At 46.0% G+C, this 13,694-nt stretch overlaps 1 protein-coding gene across 1 annotated transcript in view; it reads left to right on the forward strand.

The window, feature by feature from the left end:
- gfra4 (GDNF family receptor alpha 4) overlaps positions 1 to 8,058 on the forward strand; it is a 223,610-nt gene extending 215,552 nt beyond the window's left edge. Inside the window, exons 8-9 of the mRNA XM_002936367.4 lie at positions 3,936 to 4,093; positions 6,872 to 8,058. Of these exons, the coding sequence (XP_002936413.1) occupies positions 3,936 to 4,093; positions 6,872 to 7,009 (296 nt within the window). The 3' untranslated portion in view covers positions 7,010 to 8,058. The remainder of the gene's footprint in view (positions 1 to 3,935; positions 4,094 to 6,871) is intronic.
- Positions 8,059 to 13,694: the final 5,636 nt, after the last annotated feature.

A 13,694-nucleotide genomic window follows, 5' to 3' on the forward strand; every position in this document is an offset into this window, starting at 1 on the left:
AAATAACCCCAATAGGGCTGTTCTGCCCCCAATAAGGGGTAATTATATCTTAGTTGGGATCAAGTACAGGTACTGTTTTATTATTACAGAGAAAAGGGAATCATTTAACCATGAAATAAACCCAATAGGGCTGTTCTGCCCCAATAAGGGGTAATTATATCTTAGTTGGGATCAAGTACAGGTACTGTTTTATTATTACAGAGAAAAGGGAATCATTTAACCATGAAATAAACCCAATAGGGCTGTTCTGCCCCCAATAAGGGGTAATTATATCTTAGTTGGGATCAAGTACAGGTACTGTTTTATTATTACAGAGAAAAGGGAATCATTTAACCATTAAATAAACCCAATAGGGCTGTTCTGCCCCAATAAGGGGTAATTATATCTTAGTTGGGATCAAGTACAGGTACTGTTTTATTATTACAGAGAAAAGGGAATCATTTAACCATTAAATAAACCCAATAGGGCTGTTCTGCCCCCAATAAGGGGTAATTATATCTTAGTTGGGATCAAGTACAGGTACTGTTTTATTATTACAGAGAAAAGGAAATCATTTTTAAAAATTAGAATTATTTGCTTATAATGGAGTCTATGGGAGATGGCCTTCCAGTAATTCTGAACTCTCTGAATAATGGGTTTCTGGATAAAAGGTCCCGTACCTGTACAAAAATTTCCCAATAAACACAATATAAATCTTTTTAGAATTATTTTATTATTTTTTAGTACAGGTACAAAAACTCCAAACCACACAATATATAATGTATTTTGAATGTTGTTTTTTTAATTTATTTTTTCTTTCATCTTTTTTTCCCCACATAAACGTTTTACGTTTTATTTCATCAGCAGACTTTATGATTTATCAAATATTTATCAAAAATACAATGCTAAAAGTCTGTGCTGTAAGCGCCGCTTTAAAAGGCATTTTCTGAGGGGTTTGAAGAGAATCAATAAAATGATGATAGGAAAAAGGAATGAATTTATTGTATTTTGTAACAAAAAGAGATAAAATGAGCTGCAATGCAGTGCGGGGCACAGGGCGAGGCCGCCATAAGGCTGAATGTTGTTTTATATTGGGAGTGAAGGGCTGTCCTAACGGGCCCAGGAGTCTATACTCACCACTCAGCTCCAGCCTCTCCCCCATCCCATTGAGTCTATACTCACCACTCAGCTCCAGCCTTTCCCCATCCCATTGAGTCTATACTCACCACTCAGCTCCAGCCTTTCCCCCATCCCATTGAGTCTATACTCACCCCACAGCTCCAGGCTTTCCCCCATCCCATTGAGTCTATACTCACCCCACAGCTCCAGCCTCTCCCCCATCCCATTGAGTCTATACTCACCACTCAGCTCCAGCCTTTCCCCCATCCCATTGAGTCTATACTCGCCACTCCCCCATCCCATTGAGTCTATACTCACCACTCAGCTCCAGCCTCTCCCTCATCCCATTGAGTCTATACTCACCACTCAACTCCAGTCTCTCCCCCATCCCATTGAGTCTATACTCACCCCACAGCTCCAGCCTTTCCCCCATCCCATTGAGTCTATACTCACCACTCAACTCCAGTCTCTCCCCCATCCCATTGAGTCTATACTCACCACTCAGCTCCAGCCTCTCCCCCATCCCATTGAGTCTATACTCACCACTCAACTCCAGTCTCTCCCCCATCCCATTGAGTCTATACTCACCACTCAGCTCCAGCCTTTCCCCCATCCCATTGAGTCTATACTCACCCCACAGCTCCAGCCTTTCCCCCATCCCATTGAGTCTATACTCACCACTTCCAGCTCCAGCCTTTCCCCCATCCCATTGAGTCTATACTCACCCCCACAGGCTCCAGCCTTTCCCCCATCCCATTGAGTCTATACTCACCACTTCCAGCTCCAGCCTCTCCCCCATCCCATTGAAGTCCTATACTCACCACTCAGCTCCAGTCGTCTCCCCCATCCCATTGAGTCTATACTCCACCCACTCAGCTCTAGCCTTTCCCCCATCCCATTGAGTTATAACTCCACCCCCACAGCTCCAGGCCTTTCCCCCCATCCCATTGAGTCTTACTCACCCCCTACAGCTCCAGCCTTTCCCTTATCCATGGTTATACTCACCCCACAGCTCCAGCCCTTTCCCCCATCCCATTGAGTCTATACATCACCACTCAGCTCCAGCCTTTCCCCCATCCCATTGAGTCATACTCACCCCACAGCTCCAGCCTATTCCCCCATCCCATTGAGTCTATACTCACCACTCAGCTCCAAGCCTTCCCCCATCCCATTGAGTCTATACTCACCACTCAACTCCAGTCTCTCCCCCATCCCATTGAGTCTATACTCACATTCTCCCCATCCCATTGAGTCTATACTCACCACTCAGCTCCAGTCTCTCCCCCATGAGTCTATACTCACCCACAGCCCCAGCCTTTCCCCATCCCATTGAGTCTATACTCACCACTCAGCTCCAGTCTCTCCCCCATCCATTGAGTCTATACTCACCACTCAGCTCCAGCCTTTCCCCCCCATCCCATTGAGTCTATACTCACCACTCAGCTCCAGTCTCTCCCCCATCCATTGAGTCTATACTCACCACTCAACTCCAGTCTCTCCCCCATCCATTGAGTCTATACTCACCACTCAGCTCCAGTCTCTCCCCCATCCCATTGAATCTATACTCATCCCATTGAGTCTATACTCACCACTCAGCTCCAGTCTCTCCCCCATCCCATTGAGTCTATACTCACCACTCAGCTCCAGTCTCTCCCCCATCCCATTGAGTCTATACTCACCACTCAGCTCCAGTCTCTCCCCCATCCCATTGAGTCTATACTCACCACTCAGCTCCAGCCTTCCCCCATCCCATTGAGTCTATACTCACCACTCAGCTCCAGTCTCTCCCCCATCCCATTGAGTCTATACTCACCACTCAACTCCAGTCTCTCCCCCATCCCATTGAGTCTATACTCACCCCACAGCTAGCCTTTCCCCCATCCCATTGAGCCTACTCACACCAGCTCCAGTCTCTCCCCCATCCATTGAGTCTATACTCACCCCACAGCTCCAGTTCTCCCCCATCCCATTGAGCCTATACTCACCACTCAGCTCCAGTCTCTCCCCCATCCCATTGAGTCTATACTCACCCCACAGCTCCAGTCTCTCCCCCATCCCATTGAGTCTATACTCACCACTCAACTCCAGTCTCTCCCCCATCCCATTGAGTCTATACTCACCACTCAGCTCCAGTCTCTCCCCCATCCCATTGAGTCCTATACTCACCACTCAGCTCCAGTCTCTCCACCATCCCATTGAGTCTATACTCACCCACAGCCCAGCCTTTCCCCCAGCCCATTGAGCCTATACTCACCACTCAGCTCCAGTCTCTCCCCCATCCCATTGAGTCTATACTCACCCCACAGCTCCAGTCTCTCCCCCATCCCATTGAGCCTATACTCACCACTCAGCTCCAGTCTCTCCCCCATCCCATTGAGCCTATACTCACCACTCAGCTCCAGTCTCTCCCCCATCCCATTGAGTATGAGGAAGGGAAAGTTTGGACCAGAGCAGAAGAGAAACACAGCAGCCGTGTATCAGCCACAACGTTCCAGTTCCAACTTCTGGAGCTCGGGAAGATTAATGAGCGGAATTTGCCTTCTTGATGCAGTCGTTGGCCTCTATAATGGCCCTGGCAATCAAGGGCGAGCTCTGAGCATTCTGTTTCCCAATCTGAACATCTGATGGAGTTCCCGTACAAGCGGCTTTTCCTGCCGGCTGGCAAGTGCTCGTTAGGAACAGAATGCTGCTTTGTCCTTATGCCTCGCCCTCAAGCAAGTTCTATTGGACTTTAGAAAGTTGTTTCTTTTTGGACCTCTGGCTGCCAAACAAAGCCCCCCTGTTATTTGTATTAATGATTCGTATAATCAATAATGGCTTTTTGTTTATTATCCTAGAAAATGCTATTCACGCCTTTGGCAATGGGACAAACTTGAATCCAGTGTCAAATCCCTCTGTTGCCTCAACGACGCCAGCGTTTAAGGAGGAGGTTCATACAAACAATTCCATCCCCATGCTGGAGGAGACTATCTTTGTCCAGATTCAGCCAACCAAGGTAGGTCAGCCATCATATCTGCTCAACCTGTTTACTAAGGTTGGATTTATTAGCAGCGCTGAGGGCCTGGGGTCCAACAGTATCCAACAGTCTTAGGGCACATAGATTTTCATTGGATGACTTAGCAACAGACATGGTGGGCCATAGGATCTAAGGGGTCATCTACGATGTGCAAATCAGGGTGCAAAATGCAAAAAAAATGGGTATAGTCTTCCATTTTCCTTTATAAATGAATCCATAATGATGCCCAGAGACCTACAGGAAAGCCCATGAATACAGAGCTCCCTCTGGGGGAGATATTTGCTCCCTTTAGTGCTCTTCCACTTCTCTCTGGGGTCTTCATTAATGACCCCCATGGACTTTCAAAACTATCATTGATCCAGCCACCATTTATTGTGCCATGACATTGAATCTGTGTACAGACATAGCCAATAGCTGAACGAGCAGATCATTGGCTGATTTAGCAATAGACACGGTGGGCCATAGGATCTAAGGGGTCATCTGGTTGCAAAATGCAAAAAAATGGGTGTAGTCTTCCATTTTCCTTTATAAATGAATTCATAATGATGCCCACAGACCTACAGGCAATCCCATGAATACAGAGCTCCCTGTGGGGGAGACATTTGCTCCCTTTAGTGCTTTCTACTTCTCCCTGGGGGTCTTCATAAATGACTCCCATGGACTTTCAAAACTATCATTGATCCCGCTACCATATATTGGGCCACGACATTGAATCTGTGTACAGACATAGCCAATAGCTGAATGAGCAGATCATTGGCTGATTTAGCAATAGACACGGTGGGCCATAGGATCTAAGGGGTCATCTACGATGTGCAAATCGGGGTGCAAAATGCAAAAAAAAAATGGGTATAGTCTTCCATTTTTTTTGTTTTCCTTCATAAATGAATCCATAATGATGCCCAGAGACCTACAGGCAATCCCATGAATACAGAGCTCCCTGTGGAGGAGACATTTGCTTCCTTTAGTGCTCTTCCACTTCTCTCTGGGGTCTTCATAAATGACCCCCATGGACTTTCAAAACTATCATTGATCCCGCCACCATTTATTGTGCCACAACATTTAATCTGTGTACAGACATAGCCAATAGCTGAACGAGCAGATCATTGGCTGATTTAGCAATAGGCACGGTGGCCCATAGGATTAAGGGGTCATGTACAATGTGCATATCTGGGTGCAAAATGCAAAAAAAAAATGGGTGTAGTCCACCATGTTTTTTGCAGCTTGCACTTTGTTTTCTACTATAAATGAATCCATAATGATGCCCAGAGACCTACAGGCAAGCCCATGAATACAGAGCTCCCTGTGGAGGAGACATTTGCTCCCTTTAGTGCTTTCTACTTCTCCCTGGGGGTCTTCATAAATGACTCCCATGGACTTTCAAAACTATCATTGATCCAGCCACCATATATTGGGCCACGACATTGAATCTGTGTACAGACATAGCCAATAGCTGAATGAGCAGATCATTGGCTGATTTAGCAATAGACACGGTGGGCCATAGAATCTAAAGGGTCATCTACGATGTGCATATCTGGGTGCAAAATAATTAGGTGTAGTCCACCATGTTTTTGCAGCTTGCACTTTGTTTTCCTTCATAAATGAATCCATAATGATGCCCAGAGACCTACAGGAAATCCCATGAATACAGAGCTCCCCTGTGGAGGAGACATTTGCTCCCTTTAGTGTTCTTCTACTTCTCTCTGGGGTCTTCATAAATGACCCCTATGGACTTTCAAAACTATCATTGATCCCACCACCATTTATTGTGCCATGACATTGAATCTGTGTACAGACATAGCCAATAGCGGAATGAGCAGATCATTGGATGATTTAGCAATAGACACGGTGGGCCATAGGATCTAAGGGGTCATCTACTATGTGCATATCTGGGTGCAAAATGCAAAAAAAATGGGTGTAGTCCATCATGTTTTTGCAGTTTGCACTTTGTTTTCCATTATAAATGAATCCTTAATGATGCCCAGAGACCTACAGGCAAGTCCATGAATACAGAGCTCCCTGTGGGGGAGACATTTGCTCCCTTTAGTGCTCTTCCACTTCTCTCTGGGGTCTTCATAAATGACCCCCATGGACTTTCAAAACTATCATTGATCCAGCCACCATTTATTGTGCCACGACATTGAATCTGTGTACAGACATAGCCAATAGCGGAATGAGCAGATCATTGGATGATTTAGCAATAGGCACAGTGGGCCATAGGATCTAAGGGGTCATCTACTATGTGCATATCTGGGTGCAAAATGCAAAAAAAATGGGTGTAGTCCATCATGTTTTTGCAGTTTGCACTTTGTTTTCCATTATAAATGAATCCTTAATGATGCCCAGAGACCTACAGGCAAGTCCATGAATACAGAGCTCCCTGTGGGGGAGACATTTGCTCCCTTTAGTGCTCTTCCACTTCTCTCTGGGGTCTTCATAAATGACCCCCATGGACTTTCAAAACTATCATTGATCCAGCCACCATTTATTGTGCCACGACATTGAATCTGTGTACAGACATAGCCAATAGCTGAATGAGCAGATCATTGGCTGATTCAGCAAAAAACATGGTGGACCAAAACTCAGATCTGATTGGAACTACTGCATTACACAGAGGAACCAATCAGCTGGTTTGTCCTGTATTCCAAGCTTTGCTTATTTTGACGCCAAAGGAGATGTTTGGTCAGAAATAAAAGAATTGAACATTTTCAGGTTCTATAATACCAAATAACACCATTATTATCTTCTCCTGTTGTGTAGGTCTCTGGGGAGGAGCCTTTTTTACACGGATCCAATCAAATCAAGTCCGAGGTCTCCAGTTGTCCTTCCCCTCTCTACACGTTGGCCGGAGTCGGAAGCTGCCTTCTCCTTTCCCTATTCCTTCAGACGTTGGTGTGAAAGGGTCGGGTTGTACCATCTAGTACCCTCACAATACGGCTCATAGGAGGAACATTTCTTTTATTTCTCATTTCTCCATTTTGGTTTAGGTCACATTAACCTTAAATACCTTCTTGTTTCTTTTCTTGTATATGAAAACGATTTTTTTTTTCCGGTTGCATTAATCACGACGTCTCTACCAAATTCCAACGCGACTTTCCGGCGCCGTTTAAGCCAGACTTAACCTCGAGTCGTTGGACTGCCTAGAACAATGGCTTTCTGTTTTTTGCCAATGGATAACGGACAGCGGCCGATGGCGGAACCCAGAGCTCGGAACCCGGACTGAAACCGGATCACCGTTGAATGATCGGACAGTAGTATGTAGATAAATGCAAACAACAATGTCATGAAACCCTTATTTTCTACTTTTCTTGGGGGAAACGGGTGCGAATACGACGTTATCGTTCTTTTGAATGACAAAGAGGGAGGAGCCTGTTGCCGCGACGCGTTTTTTTGAAACTTTTCCGAAACGCTTGTGTGATTCAAAGTGAAAGTCAGGCCTTTTTCCTCCCGTGGCTCCTTAGACAATTTCTACATGTTAATAACCCAGATGCTTTGGATTTAATGATAAGCCCGTCCTCTCGGTTCCCCCCGACGCTGTAGGCTTTTCATGAGACGTTTTCTGAGAACAATTTCTTTCTTCTCTAACAAAATAAGGTAAAAGGACCAACACCGAGTATGATTTTTATTCTAGGGAATGTTTTTTTTCCTCTCCCCTCCCCCCCCCGGACAATGATATTAAATTGTACTATAATACGACACAGGGTGTGAGATTATTTTTAAGCCGGAAGATGAAGTCAATATATAAAATAAACCCCATTTTGTCCCGTGTGTGGTGAGATGCGCTATTGCGGGTATTGCAGTACTGTATGTATTGAGATTCACAAATGTGCTTATTTTTTCTAATTCAATATGAAATGCGTCATGTAAACAGCGGCCCCGGCGGGAGGGCCCTCTCCAGCCTGTCGTGTTTACAGCAACGAATAAAACTGCGTTATAGAAAAACAAAATGGCGTTCTGTGGGGCTAGCGATTCTGAATTCTTTTATCTGGAACTGATCCTGTTGCTGAAGATCTTACGTGTCTGTAGTCATATCCTGCTGTATGTGCCCTGGTATATTGGTCACAGAACCCCTCAGTGGCTGCTAATATCCTTATCATTTACAGTAGGGGGTACATTATCCCTTATAATACATGAGTGATACTCAGAGTTCCCTGTATAACTCAGCCTGCAGCCTTGTGCCTTTATATGAGGGGCACAGAACCCCTCAGTGACTGCTAATATCCTTATCATTTACAGTAGGGGGTACATTATCCCTTATAATACATGAGTGATACTCAGAGTTCCCTGTATAACTCAGCCTGCAGCCTTGTGCCTTTATATGGGCACAGAACCCCTCAGTGACTGCTAATATCCTTATCATTTACAGTAGGGGGTACATTATTCCTTATAATACATGAGTGATACTCAGAGTTCCCTGTATAACTCAGCCTGCAGCCTTGTGCCTTTATATGGGGGGCACAGAACCCCTCAGTGACTGCTAATATCCTTATCATTTACAGTAGGGGGTACATTATCCCTTATAATACATGAGTGATACTCAGAGTTCCCTGTATAACTCAGCCTGCAGCCTTGTGCCTTTATATGGGCACAGAACCCCTCAGTGACTGCTAATATCCTTATCATTTACAGTAGGGGGTACATTATCCCTTATAATACATGAGTGATACTCAGAGTTCCCTGTATAACTCAGCCTGCAGCCTTGTGCCTTTATATGGGCACAGAACCCCTCAGTGACTGCTAATATCCTTATCATTTACAGTAGGGGGTACATTATCCCTTATAATACATGAGTGATACTCAGAGTTCCCTGTATAACTCAGCCTGCAGCCTTGTGCCTTTATATGGGCACAGAACCCCTCAGTGACTGCTAATATCCTTATCATTTACAGTAGGGGGTACATTATCCCTTACTGTATGTGAGAATGTATTCTCTCCAGACTGTGACTTTTTCTTGCCATTATGACACAATGAAACAACTGAAGGGAAACCCCACTGCCCCAATGACCTGAGTGGCTTATTAGCTCATTAATTATCATTATAACTATTTCTATGAACTGGCCCCGGGCTGTTTGTGTTGCACACACGAGGGGAGTGGATGAAATGTAGTTACTGTGTGTTTGTGTTCCTGGGGCCCTGTGTATGCGGCAGAAGGAAGGGGGGATGGAGCCCCCACTACATATCTGACTGCCCATGTTGGAGCCACAGATGGGGTGGGAGGCCGTGGCCGGAGGGGGCTCAGCCCTTACAGGGGCCCCACACACATGTATGGCCAGAAAATGGGAGGAAAATAAGCATTTGGCTTGGGGAGACATCGACATGCAAAGCAGGAGGAATAAGCGTCATGCTGGGGTACCCGGGGCCCCCCCAGAGAGCCTCACCCCCAGGGGCCCGGGTAGCACGTAGGGTTGCCACCTGTCCGGGTTTTGGAAGGGCTGCCCACACCAAACCTCCTGCCCAGTTTCCCAAATTAGAAAAACCGCCCCTGTGAAGTCTTGGCCCCGCCCCATGACATCACCCCGCCCCCTATTCAACTAAGAAAGCCGGCAGAGGTTGCAACCGTAGTAGCACAGTCACATTTTCTTGGCCATGCCCACTTTATAGCCACACCCCCAAACAAACACTACTGACAAATCACATCCCATGGCACAGTCTGGACCCTCCGAGCATTTCATGGCCGGCACACTATTGGCCGCACATTCCATGGCCTGGCCCCTCAAGAGGCTAATGCTTACTTACTAGAGGCTAATGCTTACTCACTAGAGGCTAATGCTCACCCACTAGAGGCTAATGCTTACCCATTAGAGGCTAATGCTTCCTTACTTGAGGCTAATGCTTACCCACTAGAGGCTAATACTTACTAGAGGCTAATGCTCACCCACTAGAGGCTAATGCTTACCCACTAGAGGCTAATGTTTACTTACTAGAGGCTAATGCTTACTTACTAGAGGCTAATGCTCACCCACTAGAGGCTAATGCTTACTTACTAGAGGCTAATGCTCACCCACTAGAGGCTAATGCTTACCCACTAGAGGCTAATGCTTACTTACTAGAGGCTAATGCTTACTTACTAGAGGCTAATGCTCACACACTAGAGGCTAATGCTTACTTACTAGAGGCTAATGCTTACTTACTAGAGGCTAATGCTTACCCACTAGAGGCTAATACTTACTAGAGACTAATGCTCACCCACTAGAGGCTAATGCTTACCCACTAAAGGCTAATGCTTACTTACTAGAGGCTAATGCTTACTTACTAGAGGCTAATGCTTACCCACTAGAGGCTAATGCTTACCCACTAGAGGCTGATGCTTACTTACTAGAGGCTAATGCTCACCCACTAGAGGCTGATGCTTACTTACTAGAGGCTAATGCTTACTTACTAGAGGCTAATGCTCACACACTAGAGGCTAATGCTTACTTACTAGAGGCTAATGCTTACTTACTAGAGGCTAATGCTTACCCACTAGAGGCTAATACTTACTAGAGACTAATGCTCACCCACTAGAGGCTAATGCTTACCCACTAAAGGCTAATGCTTACTTACTAGAGGCTAATGCTTACTTACTAGAGGCTAATGCTTACCCACTAGAGGCTAATGCTTACCCACTAGAGGCTGATGCTTACTTACTAGAGGCTAATGCTCACCCACTAGAGGCTGATGCTTACTTACTAGAGGCTAATGCTTACCCACTAGAGGCTGATGCTTACTTACTAGAGGCTAATGCTCACCCACTAGAGGCTGATGCTTACTTACTAGAGGCTAATGCTCACCCACTAGAGGCTAATGCTTACTCACTAGAGGCTAATGCTTACTTACTAGAGGCTGATGCTTACTTACTAGAGGCTAATGCTTACCCACTAGAGGCTAATGCTCACACACTGGAATTTAAAGCAGAAGAGAAAAGTCCTGATGTTGTTCTGTTCAGAAAAGAGTAGACAAACCTCAGATGACTCTTCTCTAGCAACCAGGGCAATATACTGATGAGACTTTAGCACATTAGAACCATGAGAAAAGAGTTTTGGTTGGGACACAACATCCTCATTTGTACACAAAAACGAAGGAATTCACTCATAAAATTTCCATTAACTTAGAAATACCCTAGAGACTGCTGCCCACCTACTGGCGAGAAAAGTCACTGCATAGTAAATAGTAGAGAAACATCGGAGCAGAAGTTGGAAGGACAGACCAGCAGATGGCGCTGTTGTTTCAGCTTCATTATATCTGCAGTAACAAAAATGGCTAATATCTTCAAAACAATAAGCAAATCTATATTTATCTATCTATATAAATCTATCTATATTTACTATATAAATTGCAAAAGTGCTTAGATCATTTTTCCATTTGTGTTGCGGGTTCACATTCCCGTGAATGCGTCGGGTAGCCATAGACATTGCTGAAAATGCACTGAGCTGATTCTTTTTGCTGAAAAGTAATTTTTTTTTTTTTTGTAATACCGGAGTCTGATGAACGGTCGGACTCGCTGGTGGAAACAGAATCGTTTTTGCTTCTCCTGCATCATTTAAACTGCAAGTCGGACAGTATCCCCAGGTTGGCTCTGTGAGACAGTGAGGAAGAGGAGGGTCTCTGCTGATCTATTAGAGCGGGAAGGCACGCCGGGGCGCCCAAGATGAATGGGAGAAGTTGGCCGCTCATTATCATAGGTGCTGTCTGTGCAGTTCCACAGCCCCATAGTCATTAGACTTGACAAAATGGTTATTGTGTAGGAAAGGCAGGTATAATGCTCGGCAGCCATTCAGCCGGCTCCTCAGCCCACGTCGGCAGGAAAGTCATTGCTTAGAATCTCTCCCAAACCCACATTATTGTGCAATTTTATGATCTATTCTAGGTCTGCGTCCATTTTCAAATCAAGTTCATAAAGTGCCATTTTGTTCCCAGTGACGTTGATGGAAATAAACCAAAGAATAAATATGATTGGAGCAGGGCCGGAAATAGGGGTGGGCAAACGAGGCGCGTTCCTAGGGGTGGGCAAACGAGGCGCGTTCCTAGGGGTGGGCAAACGAGGCACGTTCCTAGGGGTGGGCAAACGAGGCACGTTCCTAGGGGTGGGCAAACGAGGCACGTTCCTAGGGGTGGGCAAACGAGGCACGTTCCTAGGGGTGGGCAAACGAGGCGCGTTCCTAGGGGTGGGCAAACGAGGCGCGTTCCTAGGGGTGGGCAAACGAAGCACGTTCCTAGGGGTGGGCAAATGAGGCGCGTTCCTAGGGGTGGGCAAACGAGGCACGTTCCTAGGGGTGGGCAAACGAGGCACGTTCCTAGTGGTGGGTAAACGAGGCACGTTCCTAGGGGTGGGCAAACAAGGCGCGTTCCTAGGGGCGGGCAAACGAGGCACGTTCCTAGGGGATGGGCAAACGAGGCAAGTTCCTAGGGGCGGGCAAACAAGGCACGTTCCTAGGGGATGGGCAAATGAGGCACGTTCCTAGGGGCGGGCAAACGAGGCACGTTCCTATGGGCGGGCAAACAAGGCACGTTCCTAGGGGCGGGCAAACGAGGCACGTTCCTAGGGCACAACCATGGGGGGGTGGAAATACCTCTTCTACTCCCCTACTCCGTTCCCTCGTCTCCCCACTGCCTGCCAATCACTGTTCCCTGGCCCTAGGGCTAAATGATTGAATTAGCCCAATATCACCCACCGTAGTTGGGTGCAATGGAAGACGATCCACTCTTTTGGGGCAAATAAGCAGGACGCACTGTGTGTGTCACCTTAACTGGGCTCTGTCACCCCCTGTCCTGATCTCTGGCATGGGAAACCGTTTTGGCCATAGCCGCCTATATTGTGCTCTATATGGAACGTTCCTTCTCAGAGCATTTATATTTATATCTACAAGTAGAATGCGTTGGTAGAAACAAGGTGTTCTCTAAGGTGAAAGATGGACAAGATGTTTCTGGTCTTCATGGAAATGGTAGGGGATGGGTTATAGTATTCTAGGTGGTCCATCTTGTGTTTCTATTGCCCAAAGATTCTTACCCTACAGCCTCCATGATGTTTATGGAAGGTTCCTGGTCATAAGACTATTAAGTCTTAGAGAAACCAATAGCTGTCAGTTGGGTAACCTGTTAAAGAGGGTCTTCATTGACACAGTGGGGGATGGGTTACAGTATTCTAGATGGTCCATCTTGTGTTTCTATTGGCCAGAGATTCTTACCCTACAGCCCCCATGATGTTTATGGAGGGTTCCTGGTCATAAGCCTACTATGTCTTAGAGAAACCAGTAGCTGTCAGTTGGGTATCCTGTTAAAGAAGGTCTTTATTGACACGGTGGGGGATGGGTTACAGTTTTGTAGCTGGTTCATCTTGTCTTTCTATTGGGCAGGGATTTTTAAAGGGGAACACAACTTAAGCTTGAAATATAATTTGCAATATACATCAATTAAAGAATATTTAGCTTTTTTATGATGTTTAATGTAATAATCTGGTTTGGAACAGTTCCCTAAGCCCCATCCCCTATTCCCTAAGCCCCGCCCCCTGTTCCCCTGCTGATCTGGCTGGCTACTTTGTGACTTGAATAAAATGCAACCTTAGTTGCCTTCAGCCTGCCTCCTCCCAATCCCACAATTCCCTGCT

This window comes from Xenopus tropicalis, chromosome 1, assembly GCF_000004195.4.
Source record: "Xenopus tropicalis strain Nigerian chromosome 1, UCB_Xtro_10.0, whole genome shotgun sequence".
NCBI classification, from domain to species: Eukaryota; Metazoa; Chordata; class Amphibia; order Anura; family Pipidae; genus Xenopus; species Xenopus tropicalis.